The following is an 18,471-nucleotide window of genomic DNA, read 5'->3' as shown; positions in this document are numbered from 1 at the left end:
CACCAGAGGAGGTTTAGGTTGGACATTAGGAAAAATTTCTTCACAGTAAGGGAGAATGGGCTGCTCAGGGAGGTGCTGGAGTCACCGCCTGCGGAGGTGTTTAAGGAAAGACTGGACGTGGCACTCAGTGCCATGGTCTAGGGGACAAGGTGGTGATCAGTCATAGGCAGTACTTGATGGTCTCAGAGGTCTTTTCCAATCCAATTGATCTTGCGGCTCTGTAACTCTTTTCCTCGAGAGATGTCTTTGGAACGGATACTTGACGAGATCCTTCTATTTTTCTGAAATGCTGCTTGTTACCTACAGATTTATTTACAGTGAGACCTGAATATCTGACCCTTCATCCACTCAACTTCCCCCTTCCCTCACTCCGTCATCCTTGGGGACCTCCACGGCTCGGGCAGAACTCAAATCGCCTCCTGCCTCCCACAGACCCGGCTGCACCCCGCACAGGAGGTGCCAACTCCTGCCAAGCTCCTGGCGGTGCTGTTTGTGGCGGCGCCCTTGTTTCGCACCTCACGCTCCTCCCCCGCTCCCCTGCAGCGGGCTGTCAGCTCTGCCGGCTCCCCTGTGAGGGGCCGTTCCCCCCGGAGGCGGGGCCCGGCCGGCCCGTGCCGGTTCCGGCGGCGGCCATGGCCCTGCTGCGGCTGTGGCGGGCGGTGCCCGCGGCGCTGCGCGGGGCGCGGGGCCGGGCGGGCGCGGCCGGGGCGCCGCGGGGCGCGGAGGTGCAGCTGAGCGCGGCCGGCGGCGGTGAGTGCCGGGCTCGGGGCGCGGCTCCGCTTCTGCCGTTCCCGCTGGAACCAGCTCGGCCTGGCGTGAGCGCGGCCGTGTGTTCCCCCACACGGGGGTGACAGCCCTGCCGAGCCCGGGGCGCTCCTTGTTGTTCTGCTTTCGGCAATGCCTTGATACATTTTTTTCAAAACGTTGCTGCAGAATGAATAGTTAGATACTTTTTCCCCCCTAAAGTTATGTGTGCGTGTGACCTCAACGCAAGAAGTTCTGGTTTGCATACTTTAGATTTTTCTAACAGCATTAACGTGCAGTGATAAAGGTAGGACAGGACGTTGACATGTCTGTGCACATTTATCCATGACAGCCACGACGCAGTCTGAGGTTTGGTTCAGATTGCCAGGGATTTACTTTCTGTGTAACTGTTGCAGGAGTTTATAAACAGTTCTCTGTATTTTGCTGGTTACAAAGACATTAGGTAGTTACCAGCTGTACATTTCCTTTGCTGGTTGCCGCTGTTCACTCGGGTCTCTGTTCCTGTGCCACACATCTCTGGTTCACTAGCTGACCACGGCCATAGGCAGAGGAATAAACAGAGACCTTCCAGCAGGGCAGAAAGACCAAGCAAGGCAGGTGCAAGGTACAGCTGTGCACCTACAGCACAGCAACAGCATCTTCCAATGTCAAGGCCTGGGAAGTGAGCAGAAGTCCAGACAAAAAACCAGAAGATTTTTTTTTTTTCTCTCCCAAGCATACAGAAGCCCTTGGATAATAATTTACCAATCACATGTGCTAAGGAGAAGTAGGTAGATGTTGTGGTTTTATTTTTCTGCTTGGACTTAGGAACTTTGAGTAGAGTCCTTTCTGCTGATGAGCTTATAATGTTGAAATTAAATGGAGTTCATTTTCAAAATGGTTCTGGAACATGAACTGAGTGTGACCTGTCTGTGCTGTTCTCATGCAAACAGCAATCCCAAGAGGATGGTTTCCTTCATTAGGGAATGTACTGGAACACAGGAAGACAATAAAAATTAAATTAAATAACATTCAAAGGAGAAACCTAAGATGGACCATTTGGGCTTTTGTTTGTTTGGTTGAGGTTTTTTTCCCCATTTCTGCAGTGATTCTAAGATATGTTCTTCGATGTCCTGATCATTTTCTAAAAGTCTGCTTCCTCATAGACTTTTACAGGCCTGCTGAATTTTACAATTGTTCTGCATAACTGGGTTTTGTGCGCATGGTGCGCCACGTCCAGTTTTAAAATAACTGATTGTTTTAGAATATACTTTATATGCATTTTCAGGAAGGATAAGATGCAGCATAAGCAGATAATATTCCCAGTTGAATTACTGTGCCAGAGAACTAAATGAAGTATAACTGAAATTGTCTCCTATTACTAAGGTATTGCTGAAATCCTAATGAACCGACCCCACGCAAGAAATTCACTGGGAAAAGTATTTGTAAATGAAGTGAGTATGGACCTGGCCTGTGTGTTTGGAACCATGATCAATAACTAACTGTTGTGAGAATAGTTGTGGGAAATCTAAAAAATAATTTAAGATGAAGGGCAGTGGGAAATAGCATTGGGACAAGACAGGTGAACCTTGAGAAAAACAGAATGTAACAGTTACTGCCTCAGATGTGGACAGGGATATTTGGGTTATTTAAGTTAGCTAATTTAAGTTAATTTATTGAAGTTAACTCAGATGCAAGTTAATGTCCTTACTTGTGTTATTACAACAAAAGCATACTCATTGTCACACCTTAGCAGGTAAAATGTTCAAGGATGACACATCCTATAGAAGGTCTGGCTCATGCCTGGACAGGAAGGGAAGTTTTTAGATACAGCAAAGATTCATCTCTAAGTGGAAGGAAAAAAGAGATGGGGAAACGTGTCATTCTGAATTTGTAATGGAAAAAACTGCAGGTTCCACTGACATGATTTCCATTAATTTTCTGGCACCTGCAGGGAAAAAACCCAAAACACTTCTATCATAGATTAGGAACTTGCTATCATTTCAGTGTATATCCACATGCTTATATTTTTTCTTCTCTTGTGTGCACTCCCTCCCCCGTAGCTGTTCAGTGCCCTGGAACAGCTCCGCTTCGATGAGCAGGTGCGGGTGGTGGTGTTCAAGAGCCAGGTGAAAGGAGTGTTCTGTGCAGGTGAGTAGCAAAGGCTCTGCAAACCATTCTCAAAAAATGTGGTTGCTCTTAGGCTGTGTGCCAATCAGATCATGCACTTGGTGCTAAAAGAGTACTAAAAGAGATTCAAATAAATCTGTCAAAAGGGCACAGAGGGGCACCCTCATTACTGCTGCAGCCCAAATGTCCACACTCCAAATTCCATGGACCTTACTTAACTGGAATGCTCTATCTCAGACTTTTTAAATGGTCTGTCCTCTGAGAGGGACATTTCAGATGTCTTTTCCTGGATTCCCACCTTTTTCTCCTTTATTTAGGAGCAGACTTAAAGGAACGTGCAAAGATGGATGATGCAGAAGTTGGAGAGTTTGTTAGAAGACTCAGAAATCTTATGGATGAAATAGGTAAAGGATTACATCAGTTGGAAAATGTATCCTAGACCATTTGTAGTGAAACATTTAGAAGTGCTGAAGGAGGGAATAACCAGCAGGTGATCTACCTAGGAGTAGCTTTCCAAATGGCTTCAGCTTATGCTTGAAAGAAAGATCCAATTAGAATTAAATCCCAACCATCCTGCTGCCCCTCCAAGGACAAGATGTGTTTCTTATGCACAACAAAGCACATACACACCTATGTGATAAATACCTGCTCCCATAAAGCATTTATTTATTCCACACTTCTGTGGAGGCAAGTGCTGTGTTGGTTGTCCCACTTCCAGTACATGTTCAGAGACACTCAAAATGTGGCAGAGACCTAAGAACATGGATTTGAATCTCTGATTGGATTTGCTAAATGGATTTGTGCAATGTCAGGGAGGGTTGTATCTACAGCTCCCTCACCTCCCTTTTCTTTTTCTTTGCAAAATGAATATGAGCTTCTGCAAGTAGTTTTCTTCCCCTATTTATGAATTATTCTGCTCTCACTAGAAAGAAGTACCAAAGTCAAATCTGTCTAAAATACCAATCAGAATTGCAATAATTTTTAAAAAATGACAGGAGCAGTCAGAGGGGTGGTTACAACAGAGAACCAGCTCACCTCAGAAGTTTGCATCCAGCTGAGTATTTAAAAAAGTATCAAGAAGCTAATCTCCAGGTACATCAAGCTCCTCAGCTATGAGGTAACCTAGTTAAACAGTGTTTACTGTTCCTGTTTTCAGGAGCTTGGCTAACAAAAGCACCACAAAAACCGAGCGCTGTGACAGGGCCTAGGGATGGTGTCTTCTCTTTGGCTGTGAACTGCAACAGATGAATATTCATGTCATAAATTTGCAAGGAGAGGACTGTTTGGCATTGTAGTGCCTTGTTTGCAAGCTTCTTTGCATGGAAGAAGCATGTTTTGCATTCTTACAAAGAAGGGAGAAGTGCAAGAAGACAATTTTTACTGTTTCCAGACCGAAAACTTGTGGCAGGAGAAAATGAGTCCTTGAGAAATTCTGAACTGAAAGCTTTAGAATGTAAGGATTTAAAATCCAGAGCCGTGTGAAACAGAACCTGTGGAACACAACTGTGCAATCTGTGCTCTGTTCTGCAGCTGCCCTGCCCGTGCCCACGATCGCTGCAATCGATGGCTACGCCTTGGGTGGAGGATTAGAGCTGGCCCTGGCCTGTGACCTCCGAGTGGCAGGTTTGTGCTGCTCAGTGTGGCAACCTCCTGGGAGCTGATGGCTGCATTTTAGAGAGAACTTACACACATGACAGGGGATTGTTAATGGAGTCCAGAAGCTTGAGAGAAATCTAAGAGAAGTTTGTGCAGAAATGGTGACGTTTAGTTATTTGGAAAGTAGTTCCCGTGGTTAAAAAGTAAAACCTATTTTTAGGTAAGATTAGGATTCCTTTAGAAAACTATTTATTAGTAAGATTGAATAGTTATAGTAACTTAATACTGGATCACATATACTCTGGCTACATCTAACCTTCCCAGCTTAAATCAGTTTGGGTTGGAAGACTTATTTCTTCTGTTTCTGTGCCTCCATCCATTATATTTTATCTAGCAGGGACGTGAGGTTCATTTTTCTAGCTAAAATTGCTACACTGGGGTAAGCAGACTTGAGACAGATATAGAGTAAGTACTGTAGTATTCAGACTTTCTGGCTACCTGGAGAAATGGAGTTCCAGCTCAGTATTGACAGTTTCTAATTTTATCGATCAGTTCAATCTGGAAAACTTCTAGTTATACAAATGAAAATGTAGCTAACTCTACATTTATTTTTTTTATAGCTTCATCAGCTAAAATGGGCCTTATTGAGACCACACGAGGACTTCTGCCTGGAGCAGGTAACCTTCATTAAATCTTAACCTTCATTAAACCTTCATTAATATTCATTAAATCTCACTTTCTCAGCTGTATTGTAAATATTTTGCCATTAGAATGTGTTCGTGAACACTTGAAGTGTTTTGAATGTAAATTAGAAGTAGCATCTTACAGTCATGAAAGAGATTTATGAATCAAGAGTTCTGTCTCAGACCTACTCTGAATGTAGGAAGGTCCCATTGTACCTCTTCTTTTTTATCAAAATACTGAAGTCTTTCAGATGCCTCTCCAAATGTTAACATCTTCAGCTTGTAGTTATTAAAAAAACATATGATCCATTTATTTTTTAAGGTTCCTGCTTTTGTAAGGAGACAAAATACTAGTGAGGCATTTGTCAGAAATGGAAACTGGTGTTTTCCCTGTTGTCCTAAGGTGGAACCCAGCGCCTGCCCAGATGTGTTGGAATAGGTCTTGCCAAGGAACTCATTTTCACTGGCAGACAGGTTGATGGAGAACAGGCAGCCTCCATGGGGCTGGTAAATCACTCAGTGCCACAGAACAGCGAGGGGGATGCAGCCTACCAGAGAGCCTTGACTTTGGCTAAAGAAATCCTGCCCCAGGTAAGTGCATTGCTCATGGCACCAATGTAAAGGCAGCGTTTGTGCTCCCCTTAAGAGAGCAAACAAACACCTGAAATTCCTTCCTCTGAAATACTGAAGTCTTGGTTCCTGATCTTTAAGTCTTTTTAAGTCTGTTCCTTTTTGTGAATGCAGTTTCTGTTGGAGCAAGTGTTAACATCCAGCTGCTTAACCCACAGGGCAGGTTTAGCCCCCAGCTGCAGCCACAGAGACCTGCAGGACATTGAAACTCACACTGTGTTCATCTGTGAACTGCACACAACACCAAACTTTTGATTTTTGTAAAGTACTGATTAACTTACTGCAGATTTCTGTAGACTAAGATGTCATTTGGAGCAAAATAATAATATAGCAATTAATCTGTTATTAAATAATTATTTATAACAATTTAATTATTGTAAAGTATTTGTTGTGGTTTGTTTTCTGTTTTTAATAAAGGCACCATTTGCTGTGAAAATGGGAAAACTGGCAATAAACAAAGGAATGGAGGTAATTATTTTTGTTTAAATACTGAAGTGAATGAAAAGATTAGCAGCTCTTACTACAGTAAAAATGTTTAGAACAGATGTGTTATAAAATTTTTCTTTATATCAGACATTTAAAAACATTTCAGAGGTTTTAAAAGATTTAAGATAAAAGGAATACGGCAGGATTTTTTTTCTACAGATAGTATTACTGTACTTCTAATTTGGAATGAAGATCACTTACTATGACTGTTTGAGAGTGACTGACTGCTCTGATTGATTTGAGAGCTCTGAAGCAGCTCTGAGGGTTGTACTTCAGACAAACCTCACACCTTTCCTCTCCTTCCCAGGTTGACATTGCATCAGGGATGGCTATTGAGGGGATGTGTTATGCCCAGGTAATCTGCCTTCAGAATTCATTCCTGAAAGGAACAACTGTATTTTAGTTATAGAATGAGTTTTGCAAATGGTTTTAGTTTAATAAATTCAAAATGATTCCTCTTGAAGTTCACTGTGGCAGGTTTTGAGAGCATGAACCAGCTAATGGAACAATACAGGGTAATACAATATAATGTGTCTCTCATATTTTAAGATGAAGAATGAAGATTATGGGAAACTGTTTTCCCATATAGATCTATGGTATTTTTCTTAGGTGCTTTGTTTGTGAGTTACTCTACAAACTTACACTGCAACCCTGTTTTTTCCTAATTGCAAACCATGGAATTTTATCATTGAAAGAAAAGCAAACTTAGTCTCACACCACTACTGCCAAATGAGTCAGGACTTAAAAACACATCAGACTTGTGAATGGAAAACATACCTCTGTTTTATTTCTTTTCTCATGTAGAATATTCCCACCAAAGACCGTCAGGAAGGGATGGCTGCCTTCAGGGAGAAGCGCCCACCTCGGTTCACCGGCAAATAACGCTTTCTGCTGCCCTTGACTTTCTGGAGATCCACTGATTTCTGAGGATTATTTTTATGACACCACTCTGTGCACTTAACTCCTTGCCTTGGACTGCCTTTCTAACTATTCCACTGGATCGTTTTGCTGTACAAATCTCCAAATAAAGATTTAACTTTGTACTCCTGATCTTTAAGCATGTTCATCTGAAGTCAGTAGTTATGGCTCTCACACAGATGTCAAGTAAGGAACGTGGTAAAGTTTTGGCTTGGGCACATAATTTCTCTCCATTACCTGTTTTCCTCTGTTAGCTGACTGGAAGTTGTTTTCTCCTTCTGCTTTGAGGTTCTCCAGCACTAAAAAATGCCACACAATTTAACTCTACAGCTTCTTACTCTCCTAGACTGGGGCCTTCAAAGAAAAATTAATTAATCAGCAAACATGGTTATAGGTTATTTTGATAGGTTATCAAAATAAGATGTGGCTTACCACATTGGAACTTCATGCCACGATAGTATCAAAGGAAACCACAGTTTCACTTGTGCCAAAAATGTGTGGGAATCTTACCAAATTATACACAGACAAATTTTCTGTGTAAAGACCTGCAAAGGTAAAGCAGAGTCAGGATTTTCAGCCTTCACAAAAGATGGCAGATGCTACGGATGGAACACAAAGTTTGAAAGTTGCTTCCAGAATTATTCCACTCTGGCAGAAACTCCTGAAGTTGCACAGGAATGTGAAGAGACCTTTCTATAAGAGGCATATACAAACAGACATAGTGCACTTATACCTTGTAGGCATGCAGAGTTTGCAGCTTGAAAGAATTGTGCTCACTGATTGCCTGAAGTGTGGGGGAGCAAAAGAAAATGGGTATTTAGCATCTCTGTGCTTTCTGGCTGCAGAACTTCATGAAGTGACACGTCTCTCAAACATCTGGCCTGATGCCAGCATCATCCTTGCATTTTGTGCTGCATGAAGGAGTAATTTTTTTTTTTTTCAGTTAAGTTGTTTCAGCAAATTCTCCTGTTATTAGGAAAAGACAGATCTGTAAGGAGAGTTGTCACCTTTATTTGAAAATCTTAGCAATTGATTTATATTCATTCTATTGACACCAATTTTGACAAGTTTTGTGTTCCATTTCATGTATAAAGGAAATTCCATAGCAGACATCTTAGAAGGGTGGTGGGTAAAAGCCTGGAGGCTGTTTTTAATTTTTAAACCACTTTCAGAATTCAAAGCTAGAGCCAGCTGAATTTCTGTTGGAATTGAGAAAACTTTATATAACCAGATCCACAGATTAAAATGATGCCAGCCAAAATTATACTCTAGTACAAAAAACAATTACACAACACTGATTAAATTACTGGATCAGTACCTTTTGAGGTTGCTGAAATACACATTAATTAGGTTATTGAAGATTAGAGGTGGTGTTCTTATATGAAGGATGGGAGTTGGGAGGGAAAGGATTTAAAAATAGTAAAATACAGTCATCATGAAGAAGCCATTTCTGCTGGTAAGCTACCAAACATAAGTTTTCTTTTTAAATTCAATTACCCAATATTTACACAAGAGTCTCTGAATATCAAATCAGTTGCCATGGAAATATGGAAACTAAGCAGATAAACAAAAACAACACCTGAAATTAAATTGCATTTGAATGGACATGCAGTTTGCTTCCACCACTTGCATTGTATCAGGCATCTGTACACTGTGCAATATGTTTCATTCAACACATGGTTTGAAACCCAAAGGTAACCAAGAAAGAAATAAATTGTTACAATTATCTTTATGTAGAATTTCATACTCCACAAAACAATGCAATTGACGCAGGGCTTACACAGAACATTGGGTGATGCGTTGCACTCACTGTGATGGCTTGGAAATATAATTCACTGCACAATACTCACAGAATATTTACAGAAAATGAGAGCAATCATTAGTCTCTTATAAATAAGGTGACCAAATATCCCAGCCTTCTATGAATACATGTAACCCCCTCCATGATGAAGTCATGGCAGTTATTTTGCTCTAATGAGCCTGCTCCTATCCCCATGAGTATTCTAAAAACAAAAGAAAGATATCACACACAACCAAAAGTAGTCACACAACAAAACCCCATTCTTGTTATAAAATTTAAATTCTTTAACATCCTTTTAGTACTGTCTCATTTTAGTTCAGTTTCTACTGCTTTACTTCCATGGGTTTCCCCTTTCCCTGAACGTGATGCTGGTCCCCACCTCGACAGGAGCAGGGAGGACTCTGGAGAAATGAACTGTAAAAAGGCATCATCCCAGCAGTAAGGAAAACAAAAGAACATGGCTTGCAGGCAAAAGGAAAAGGAAGCTGAAGACTCATTTGTGTCTAGAAGGGTGAAGAGAAAACGGACATTTTGGTCGCCTTAGTTACAAGTCTCTCGGTCACCTGCATGCACGGACTTTTGTTTTAGTCTGGAAGTGTTGATTTCCCAACCACACCCGGTTTTATTCAAACACCAAACTGGTGAGCAGTGTTATGAACAGCAATCACAAGGATGGAACAGCCTTTTCTCTCAGAAGTAACAAAACAAGATACTCCTTGAAGTCTTCTTTCCAGCTGTGCATATGGATCTGAACAAGTCCCATCTCCTGGCAGGCAGCACTACCCCTGCAGGCATGACCAGCTCAAGCTGTGACCCTTGACAAGTTGTGCACGAGGTTGCCATTAAAGGTGACATTCAGCAAGGTTACCACACATGGTTTGGGTACCACAGTTACCAGCAAATCACTTTAATGGTGACCAATAGATTATAAGTTACTCCAACTACACACAAATCAGAGAGGATTATTACAGAGACAATACTTTACACTCCTCTACCTGCAGCTTTCAGTTTGGTTTGGTTTGTTGCTGTTTTCTACATGGTGGTGGTCTCCCGTGGCGCATAATGTGTTTTTCTAAACTATCCAGGATGGCAACAGCAATCCTTTGGACATGGGGATCAGTGTGGACATTTTCCTTGATGTTGTACAAATGCTGCAAACCACCTTCTTCAATTAACATGCTGCAGTATCTGGCGGCTGTAATAGGATTATAAAAAGGGAATTAAAACCAGAATTATCTAGGGTAAAGGTAGGAGATAATGTAAACACTGATTGAAATCCACTTTTGTCTCCAGGCAGTATTTAAGACACCCCCTAAAGTGTCCACAGACATGCATGAGTACTTTAACAAGTGACAACACAACAGAGTTATTTGGACAGGACTCCAGCTGTAATCAGGTCTCTTACCAGTCTGTCTCAGCTGACTGGAAAGTGCCCTGTAATGTGCACAGTATTCTCTCTTCCCCCCACCTCCTCTACAGGCATTTAAAGTGCACATAAACAAACCAGAAGAAATGGGAATCAAAAGCACTATAGTGTCTATGAGTATACAGGTAATAGCCCCTTTCTCAAAAACCTTGGTACAGAACAATTACCAAAAAATGGTATCAGATATACCACATAATTTGTGGAGGCCTCCAGGCTTGGAGAGCAAATACAAACTAGCTCCTTCCAATAGTTTGCTAAATATATTGATGGTGGCCTCTCATTAATTATAAGTTGCTACAAATGCCTTTCCAGGGAAATGCCTTTCCAGGGTTTTTTCCACTTACATTCTGGAATTCACTAAGTTGAAATCACACCCCCATCAGCTGCAGCATTATTAAGAGCAGGGAACAGCTATAAAAAGAGCTGTAGGGTGGATGTAATGTGCAAGCTGCAGAAGTTGTTATGGAAAGGTCAGGATGACTGTAATGCAATCCACAGGCCATTACCTCAGATGGGCCCAATTGCACATGCATCTCAGTGGTGCAACACCAGACTTGTTTTAATGCTGATGTTCAGCATTTCACTGGGGATCACATTTACTGTGGCACTACAAATATTTTAGTTGGGTTACCTCACAGAGGTGACTATGACATAGACAAACAGCAGCAGAATAAAAAAAAATATACAAAAAAATTTAAACCAATTGCTTCCAGACCACTTTATGCTGTCATCTGTAAGAGGGGGTCTAAATAAAAAGCATCTCCTCTCCAGGACTACTAAAAGCTTTCTTGGTAACAAGCACTAAAAGCTGAAGATTTTCCTCCCAAATACATCTTCATATTTCAGAATTAAACACTTTTTTCCCCACAGTAGATTACTACATTTGCTACCAAACATTTGGTTTCTCTGCAACTTTGTCCAGAAGCTTCTGGCATCAACTACCATGAGAACTAAAAGAATTCTGTCTTGGTCTCAAATCACGAGTAAGCCACTGCAAACCTCAGTAGCATGTTAAAAGCTCAGATGTGAGGGCAAACAAAATACCAAAATTAAATAGAACAGATAGGACAACACAAAATTAACAGGACTGAGGCACAAAGAAAAATTATAGGGCCTTATTTAAAATCTGTTATCCAGATCTGACCAGTAAAACAATTCTGTCAGAACAGTCTGACTTCATCATGAAAAATCTCACAGATTTCTGGACAGTACCCTGGGAACAGAGGCATATTTATGAGCTCTACAAAGGGCAGCAAAACAGTATTCTGTGTGCAGTTTTATATTATGTGATGTTATTGGTTGGTCCTAAACAGATGCCTTATCACTGCAGAAATAAAGATTGAATGGGGACAGGGATAAACAAGCCCAGATATGCTGCCATCAAGGAGATTAAAAACTGGCACAGAAAACACTTCAAATACTTCAGAAGAAATCTGCTTTATATAGACATATTCATGACAAAAATTCCTGTCAAAAAACCCCCAACATTAAAAGCCAGGAAAGTTTGCCCCTCCTACACTTAGGTATGGTTGGGGGATTTATTTCCTTTTCCCAACAATTCTGCACAACATCAAATGCTCTCAAATCAGTCTATTTCTCATTTTGCAGATGGGAAAGAGAGATTAAGAAAATGACATTTATGCCACAGCAAGTTACTGCAAAAAGGCAATTAGAGATGAGGAATAACTATAGTTTTTGTTCTCATAGTAAGACACTGCTACCTGCCAAAGTAATTGCTCTTAATTTAAAAGGAATTTGTTGCCCAGCATTAATATTTGCATATTCTATTTGAATAAAAACACGTATGCAAGCAAAAAATGTAGTTAAATCTTAACAAATCCACATTATGGAATTAACACTATGCATCTAACAGAAAAATTTCAGTTAATAGAAGAGATGTAAGGAACTTCCACTACTCTCTTTTTCTCCTCCATTTAGTCAAGCCCCAGGAGTGAATACCCCAGAAATTCTTATTTTTCCCACTTCATGCTAGTGAATACCATACCAAAAAAAGAAGAATTTTAAGGGTAATATTCTCTCAATACATACGATTTTTGCTGCAGACGTGCTGCATTGCCCACACTGCCCATAACTGGACACCAGGTGTCATGAAACAGCCAAGTAGTGGGAAAAATGGATTGAAAGACCTATTAAAAAAAAAAAAACAAACAAACAGTTACTTGCTTTATTACTAGATACTTTTACTTCAGAGGTCATATGATGTTTGTTCCATATATTAACTACTTGTTAACTACACATGTTAGCCACATGTTAAGTACAGGACACATTGGTCTGCTGCATCTAAAACTCATTTAAGACAACTACCTGCAAATATCATATATAGTAGATATGTGGTTTGCTTTTTTTCCCCAAGCTCTTGATCACAAGATAAGACAATATTTACCTGTAAGCCACCATCTCACATTCTGGGGTTGGCCAGTTCAAAATGGCAGTATGCTGTAAAATACAGAACCAAGAACATTGATTGTTAAATACAAACATTGAAACAAAAATAGAAAAGACTGTGATAAAATTCACCATGATTTCTGTACCAGCTGTTCAAGGAGAGATGTCCTCTGGCTGCGACTCAATGTCCAGGCCTGCTCTCCCCGAGAAATCAGATGAGCAATAATCCCTGCTGCAAAGTAGCTGACTTCCACCTCCACACTGTGCAACAATTTACTGATGTGGTCTATGAAGTCCTTCCACATTAACTCAGAATGGAGCTCTTTCACTTCAGCTATGTTATTCTGGAATGGGGAAATAAATAATAAAAAAAAGAGAAAATGTCAACAGAAAGAAGATGGTGTGAGGGAGATAAATGCAAATTTGAATTATATTGTGTGAGTAGACACAGATAAACACTCAGATGAGATCTCTGTACATCCAGGTGACCACCACATGCCAAAATTCTACTTTTGCTTTTAGAAATTTTTCCAGTCTATGCAGGAATTTGCATCAAAACAAAGAGGTTTTCTCCTAAATTATTTTATGCCATTAAAGTTTAGATTAATCAAAGGCTATTTTTAACATTCTCAAGCCCAATTTAAAAAAATTCCAGCAAGGCAAAATTCTGCATTCCGCTGACTTTCAACCTACTTTTTGTATTTGGACTCATGTGAAGCCTCACTCTCCTTTCTGAAAAGCTCTTTTTATTTCTTCTAACCATCAATTTCAATATAATTTTTGAAGAAACATAAAAAAGTTCAAAAACATGCACATTGCAAATAATACACACTATAAGGATTAAAGAAGAATGTAAAAAATATTAGGATATGAAAAACTAATTTTTCAGGTTAACACAGAGTAAAAAAAATCCTTTCAAAATAAAATTTTACAAGTATATGTTTCAGACTGTTATTTTTTTCATCTTACCAGAAGTCCAAGAACTTTCTGTTGGATGGATGATTCAGATGGAAAAGACTGTGGATAAAGCAAATTAAAAAAAAAAAGTAAACATTTATGCTTATTATTGAAACAGCTTTAATTATAAACCTGTGCTGCTAATCTACCACCAAGCCCCCCTTCCTCACCTCTAAGACTCTCATGAAAAGTTCTAGCCCTTGGTTTTCAATAAAGTGCCGACACGTTGTTGGAGATTCATCTGTGAGGTTCCAAAGTGCACTCAATGTGAACTTGAGGGTGGTATCTACAAGATTCTGATTTGTTTTCTGTTTGACTATTTGTAGAAGTTGCTAGGGAAAAAAAAATCAAAATATCAACATATGTATTAACTCCTCTGCTTTTTTCTACACTAAGTGGGCAATGCATAGCTGCTGTCATTTATACAGAGTAAAGATAAACATGCTTAGAGTCAAACTACAAAATAGACCAGCTATTAAACTTTTTACCTCTGCCTGCTAAAGGAACTCATTCCTTTGTTTCCACAGTAATTACATGTGTAGGGCTATTACAGATGGCACAAAGCCACCCACAGAATCAGAACCTTTACAACAGTATTTACTTCATTCTCATTTTGAGCATCTTTCACCCTCAACAATGAATTTCAAATCAAGGTATGTCTTGCTATCTTACTTTGCATTAATTGTGTCAAGTTTTTCCACTTTGGCTTACCTTCTAAATAATTTTCACATGAATACATGTTAATATGTTCTTAGAATTTTATGTCCTTATGTTTACTTTGTATGTCCAGGAACACTGCTAGTATGAACAGCTGGAGAGGATGGAATGGCAGGAAAGCATCTGACTTACCCTAACAATGAAGAGTTCTGCACCAAGTTGAGCTGTTTGCTCTGTTGAAAGCTGTAAACAAACAAAAGCAAATCAACATTATTTTAGAGTTTAGAAATATTTTCCTATCATCTCAAAGCTTAATTCCATACCTTTGCAGCAAGAATGGAAATTATGGCTACAGCCATCCTTTGCATGTTTTGATCTTCATGATTGCACAGCCACTGCATAACAAGTTTGGCTGCTTCAAACCTGGAAGTTAAAAACAAAAATTAATTTTTATAAGGCTCATAAGTGTTAGTAAAAGAAAGATGTACACAGACAACAGAAGTATGCTTCATACCATAAAAAGTAGAAAGACACAGAGAAATTGGATGTATTGTATGAGCCTCTGTCAGCTTTAAGCTGTTGACTTAGGGTCTCTTACTTCTAATTATGTATCAGAGTGCACAGGAAGTGCTTCCAAAGAAGGAAGAAAAATTTGGCACAGTCTTCTGAAACAGCAGACCATCACACTTCAAAGTATTTGACAAAATATTTGAGTAAAAAATGTCTGCAAAAAGCAACCCCAGAGAAATGCTGACTTCTGTTACATGGAATTAAAGATAGACCCATCCAGATGAAGTTCAAAAACCTCTGTACAGCAAAGGATTTTTTCAGACCTATACTCAATTGTATATATTTGTGTCAACAGGCCTAAAACAATATAGGCCAGATAAATTCAGCACACTGGATTGACTTAAACTGAGCAAAACCGGGGCCAGAAACAAAGCTTCTGAAGAAAAATATTCTGCAATGCTTCAACTCATTTCAACTGACATCTAAAACTTGCCTGTTAAATGGGACATCCTGAAGGATTCTGTCACTGCATAGTGAAAGAAGGCAATTCTTTTGCAGCTGTAAGAAATAAAAAACAATTGCTTTATTAGAAACACAAAAATTTTGGAACACTTTCTATTGGGGTGCACGAGACAGAGAGTACTTTGGACCTTATGAGCATAAGAGAACTGATAGACAAAATGCCTTGGCAAAAACAAATGGAACTTTGAAAATTAGATCTAGATAGCAAGAAGATTTAATTAGACAGGTTTACAAGAAAAAAAAATCCTATTAAACAATGCAAGCAAGAGATGTTGTTATATGCATAAGTTTGTGTATGTGATTTCAACCTAATCATTGTAGTACACTTTACTAGTCTCCCTAAAATACTATATAAGTGCTTGTATCCCACAATAAAATCAGATTCTGATCACCTAGTTGTTCCGGACACATTTTATGAAAAATCCTTTCCTTAGGATTTTTCCTCCTGAGAAGCCGAGAGACCTCAGGAACAAAATGTAAACATTTATTATCTGCTGCTGTGGAATGCAACAGGGGCATCTGGGATTGGTTTCATGTGGTTGTTTCTAATTAATGGCCAATCACAGTCAGCTAACTTGGACTCTCTGTCCGAGACACAAGCCTTTGTTATTATTCTTCTTTTTCTATTCTTAGCCAGTCTTCTGATGAAATCCTTTCTTCTATTCTTTTAGTATAGTTTTTATATAATATATATCATAAAATAATAAATCAAGCCTTCTGAAACATAGGATGAGGGAAGAGACAAGCATCTGACCCTAAGCCCCCTGTGAACACCATCACACCGAGTCAATCTCCCCGTCTCTCTCCATCACCGACAACTTTCTTGCCATAAACACATTTCCCCGAGGTCCTGGGACGTGGAGAAACCTTTTGTTGAGACCCACAAGACAGAGGACGGCACAGAAAGCAGAGGAGCTTTGCCCTGTACCTGCTGATGATTGGGGAAGTGCTCCATGGCCTTGAGGAGCAGGTGGGTGACGTCTGCCAGGAGGCGCACGGGCATGCCGGCCGCCAGGTCCTGCTTGGTGAGGTTGAAGACGCAGGCGCTCGCCGCCAGCTGCACGGGCAGGTTCAGGGGGTGGTTCCTCATGCCCATCACCACCAGCTGCAGCACAAGGGTGGCCCACGTTAGCTGCTCACACATTTGCACACAGAGCCCAAGAACGATCTGCCTCCTGCTCCAGGCCACAGCAGTGACTCACAGCACCCAATTCCTGCCTGCCTTGTACTTGAGCGAGAAATCCATCTGGTGGGATTGGAATTCTCAAGGAATAACATTTCATTCTGCTCAGCGATTCAAAGCTGGCAACTTCTACTGCTCCAAGTCCTTTTGCACAGCTTGTAGCAACCTCTCAAAGAAGAGGCTGCACAGACTGCAAGAAATTCCTAGAAAGAACCAGGCTGGGATAAAATCACCAAACCCTTTCAGAGGTGAATGATGCAGGACAGAGTTTCTGCAGTGCAACAGTAATGATGTAGTGCCTTGTTGTTTGGTGATGAGCCATTTGGAATCACATCCTGAGCTGTAGGTCAGGACAGATTTTTTGCAGCTTCTTCCTGCATGATGCTTTTGGCTATGTATGTTGATTGTGATCTCACCAAATAAACATTTAATAATAATATTTTGCTTGTCGATAACTGACAGGTAAAGTCTTTTGGACATTGATGCCAAATTTAAGGCCACTTGTTCAACATCGAAGAGGATAAGAAAAATAAAAACCATGTGTCCTACTGGTGCCTCTTTTTAGGATCCTTACAAAACTTAAACCATCTCTAACATTCTAGACATGGAAAGCCAATGCCTAAAATGGATTTTTAAGGAAAGTTTTGGGCTCCAGGTTACAGCCCCATACAGAACACTGACAATATCCATTCACCCATTACCCTGCTGGAGGGTGACAGTAGAGAAGCTGTCACTCAATTCTTTCCTTATTATTAATGTTTTGTGAGCATCAGTAGAAGGCACTGCTCTGTCTGGTGAATAAGAGTAGACACAGCTTTGATTAGAACCCAAGCAGATATGATCTAATGACAGAATTCAGCATCTGAAGAATATTTCATATCATATTCAAAGGTATGTGAAAAAATCAATTTACATGCTACTAAATTTAGATAATTTCCATTAATAGAGAACAATTTTGCCTAACATAAAACACTACAGGGCATCTTCTACATCCCTCATGTTTAAATAGTTCTTTTTTTTTTATTTAACATTACAATTTTAATCTTCAAAAACACAACCGAAAAGGTAAAAGCTTATAAACTAATTTATACCAGGCTTTTGGGGATGAGCTCAGGAAGAACACACAAGAACCATCAAAACTATTATTTTACCTTTAAAATTTCAGGCTTAGTTTTTTCCATTACATGTGTCAGGCTGAATAAATGAAAGAGTGCTTCCCTCACAAAGAAGGCTCGTTCACTGTACCGCTTCAGTGCTTCTGAAATCTGAGTTTCATTTGCTTCTCCTGACACCTGTGAACACAGAAATAATCTTTAGTTCAAGATGTCAACATTTTAGTTGCAAAGTTTTGTTCCCAAAAAATGCAAAGCTGCAGTTTCAAAGGCAGTGATTTGGCCAAGTCTTTCTGTAAGCAAATGATTGCCAGCCTGCTCTAGTTTCCATTTAATGATATTTTCTGTTATAACTGTAAATTGTGTAACTGGTTTGTTCCTCAGTCCTACTATTTAATGAATCATTGCTGCAATCACTGTTTTTTATAACTCTTAGGGCAGCATGCAAAAATTGTTCTACTTAACATGGCACATACAAAAAAAGTAAAAGGTTATATATAAAGTGTCACATTCTGTGCATCCTGCATTGTATACAGGCATGTTTTTTTGAAATTTTTGATATCAGGAATATATTACAGACTTGAGAGAACTGACAGCATCTTGGATTTTTTATTCTCCACTGATTAGAACAGGGTAGCCCTGTTTACTGACATGTTGTACAGCCAATTATACCCTACATGAAAAATTTCCACTTGGTTTCATGTTCTCAA

General features: G+C 39.8%; 2 protein-coding genes across 6 annotated transcripts in view; one reads left to right on the top strand and one right to left on the bottom strand.

Annotated features, from left to right (window-relative positions):
- Window positions 1-643: 643 nt before the first annotated feature.
- Window positions 644-7,319, top strand: ECHDC2 (enoyl-CoA hydratase domain containing 2). The gene is made up of 10 exons (XM_059478214.1): window positions 644-750; window positions 2,131-2,198; window positions 2,808-2,895; window positions 3,192-3,278; window positions 4,405-4,497; window positions 5,091-5,147; window positions 5,557-5,744; window positions 6,201-6,251; window positions 6,577-6,624; window positions 7,074-7,319. The coding sequence occupies exons 2-10, from the start codon at window positions 2,148-2,150 to the stop codon at window positions 7,149-7,151; spliced, it is 741 nt and encodes a 246-aa protein (XP_059334197.1). The 5' UTR covers window positions 644-750; window positions 2,131-2,147; the 3' UTR covers window positions 7,152-7,319.
- An 857-nt stretch (window positions 7,320-8,176) lies between these two features.
- The window catches only part of LOC132076640 (protein zyg-11 homolog B), a 53,172-nt gene continuing 42,877 nt past the window's right edge, over window positions 8,177-18,471 (bottom strand). For all 5 annotated transcript variants that reach the window (XM_059477811.1, XM_059477813.1, XM_059477812.1 and 2 more), the window contains exons 4-14: window positions 17,801-17,941; window positions 16,395-16,571; window positions 15,438-15,502; window positions 14,758-14,857; window positions 14,627-14,677; window positions 13,948-14,109; window positions 13,790-13,837; window positions 12,967-13,164; window positions 12,819-12,871; window positions 12,464-12,561; window positions 8,177-10,183 (exon numbers count right to left, since the gene is read on the bottom strand). In XM_059477811.1, coding sequence (XP_059333794.1) covers window positions 9,993-10,183; window positions 12,464-12,561; window positions 12,819-12,871; window positions 12,967-13,164; window positions 13,790-13,837; window positions 13,948-14,109; window positions 14,627-14,677; window positions 14,758-14,857; window positions 15,438-15,502; window positions 16,395-16,571; window positions 17,801-17,941 — 1,284 coding nt within the window. In that variant the 3' untranslated portion in view covers window positions 8,177-9,992. The remainder of the gene's footprint in view (window positions 10,184-12,463; window positions 12,562-12,818; window positions 12,872-12,966; window positions 13,165-13,789; window positions 13,838-13,947; window positions 14,110-14,626; window positions 14,678-14,757; window positions 14,858-15,437; window positions 15,503-16,394; window positions 16,572-17,800; window positions 17,942-18,471) is intronic.

The sequence above is a fragment of the Ammospiza nelsoni genome, chromosome 9 (genome assembly GCF_027579445.1).
Source record: "Ammospiza nelsoni isolate bAmmNel1 chromosome 9, bAmmNel1.pri, whole genome shotgun sequence".
NCBI classification, from domain to species: Eukaryota; Metazoa; Chordata; class Aves; order Passeriformes; family Passerellidae; genus Ammospiza; species Ammospiza nelsoni.
The sequence above is the reverse complement of the archived record's forward strand: the minus strand, read 5'-3'. Positions and strand labels throughout refer to the sequence as shown.